Here is a 2,223-nt window from a genome sequence, read left to right as displayed (position 1 = left end):
GTCTTGTTTGTGTTCATTTTGTGTTGTTTTGTTTCTTTCATATAATTTTGTCTCGTTTTTGTCACTTTCCGTCTCGTTTGCATCGTTTTCTGTCTTGTTTATGTCGTTTTGTGTCTTTGTGGTCGTTTTTTTTTTCTCTCTTCTCTCATTTTGTGTTTGTTTCTCTTGTTTGGTGTCATTTTCTGTTGAAATGTTTTTTCATCGGCGTCGTCGTCTCGTTTTGGGGAAGTTTAGTCTCAGGTTTGTCTGGTTTTTTTTTTTGTCCATCTTCTGTCATTTTGTTTCTGGTTTTGCATTTTGGGACTAAATGTTGAACTTTAACAACACGAGGCTGATTCTGCTTCACTAAAGTTAAAAACACAAACTTTCAAACACCTTTCAGATTTACGCAGATCACAAAAAAAGGGGTTTGCGTTGGTTTTGTTTTGTGCGACCTGCATCCACACCTTTTATTTAACGCGAGCTTTAGCTGCTAACTCACCTGCTTTAAGGAGCTTGAAGGGCTTTGGGTGAATCGTTACTTCACCTCGGCTAAGCCTCCACTTCTATTGTTTTGGTTTTTGCTTTTCATACTTTTCAAACTATCCATCGCAGGAATTTCTGGCCGACACACCCAGAAGGAGAATCTGTCAGACGGGACTGTGTTCCATTCGTCTCTGTCATCACGGCTCGGCAACGTAAACGTCTCTGAGTCACAAAAACACTTTTTTACAGTATAATTGTTGGTGACGAAGCCTCGGAGACTCCGAGACTTTTATTCTGAAACGTCACATTTAAGAGAATGATCCTCCTCTGGCTGCTTCTCGTTGGATCGCTGTGATGACATGAAGCTGCCGGAGTGATTAAAGAGGACGTTTTTCTGTTTAACGTTTCGTAAACTTGTCCAAACCGCTGGTTAGTAAATCGTGTTGGACTAGTCTCTCATTTTATTCCAGGGTGGAGCAGCTTTAGGTCTTTGGAATGAAGCTGGCGTGTCAACTTCTTTTCTCTCCTTGTTTATAAGTGTGAGGACCGGATTATCTGCGTGGTGCAACACTCCCACTCCTACCGCTGTGTTGGCAGCTCTTTGAATGAACATTTAGAGAGGGTTTAAACAGATTAGACGTGTGTGGTCGGTTTATATTTTAGCTAATAAAAGCCGAGATTTGGGAGCTGCAGCAACTTGTGTTCTTAAGATGACAGATTAGGGCCTTTATGTGCAGATAAAAGCCTTAAAAACTCTAAAAATCACAGCGAACAATCACAGCGAGAGCCGATCAACACGTCCGCTGACGGATGTTATTGGCATCAGCCATCGTGTTGATATCCAGGGATGTAAAAACTGTCTTCTGCGGGAAATAACGCATGAAAAGGATGAATTTAAAAGCAGCAGCATCACAGTTTGTCCAACAGAGCAGCTTTTTGTTTCCCTGTTTGTTTACAGAGGATTTCCTGCAGCACATGTAGCAGAGCCGGCGGCGGTGCCGAGTCGAGTTTAGGTGCCAGAAAGTGGGTTTTTTTCCAAATAATTTAAAGTAATTTGGTTCATGTTTTTACTCTGAGACAAACAGACACATTAATGAACTTCAATAAAAGTTTGTTGCGGTTTATTCTTGCATCAGAATCTATTTGTTGTCCAGAAGCAGTGATTAAAGTCACATATTACTAAAGTTATTGATGAATTTGTGGAGTTCATTATCCATAAATGTGCTTTAAGTGCATCAAACAAACTGAATAACTTGATCCATCGCTGTTGAACTGTATGTACGTAAACCTGAATTCACTGTGAATGTTCCTTTAAATTATTTCAAACCTTTTTTGTTTCTCACCTGTGACCTTAAACATCAACCAAAATGCCTTTAGGCTCCGACACAACCAGCCTGTTTCCACCTTAACTCTGACAAAAATGGAAATAACATCAGAATTTAGGGAGACTTTGCTCAAACATCAGGCTGTAGTTATAATGTACAGGTTTGTGGTGATTTTGTTTATTTGTGCAACAACTAACTTGAGATTCAGCATCTTATGTTTATTTTCGCGTCTCTTTCAGGGTAAAGAGTTCAGCTACTCGGAGTTGGATCTCCGGAAGCCCAAAAAATTCGCCACCTTTTCCTTCGGCCTCAGAAAGAGGAAGAAGAAAGATGAGGAGAGTCTCTCCAGCAGCACGTTTGGTCTCCACGGCTCTGGGATTGAAGAGAAAGAGGAGGTAACACTGGAGGCTTTTATTTGATCGTGGAGCTGAAA

General features: G+C 40.7%; 1 protein-coding gene across 1 annotated transcript in view; it reads left to right on the top strand.

The window, feature by feature from the left end:
* The window catches only part of crybg2 (crystallin beta-gamma domain containing 2), a 49,853-nt gene that overhangs the window by 2,842 nt on the left and 44,788 nt on the right, over positions 1-2,223 (top strand). The window contains exon 2 of the mRNA XM_008300307.1: positions 2,030-2,185. Coding sequence (XP_008298529.1) covers positions 2,030-2,185 — 156 coding nt within the window. The remainder of the gene's footprint in view (positions 1-2,029; positions 2,186-2,223) is intronic.

This window comes from Stegastes partitus, unplaced genomic scaffold (genome assembly GCF_000690725.1).
Source record: "Stegastes partitus isolate 25-593 unplaced genomic scaffold, Stegastes_partitus-1.0.2 Scaffold1523, whole genome shotgun sequence".
NCBI classification, from domain to species: Eukaryota; Metazoa; Chordata; class Actinopteri; family Pomacentridae; genus Stegastes; species Stegastes partitus.
Note: the sequence above shows the minus strand (reverse complement) of the source record. Positions and strands in the feature narration are given on the sequence as shown.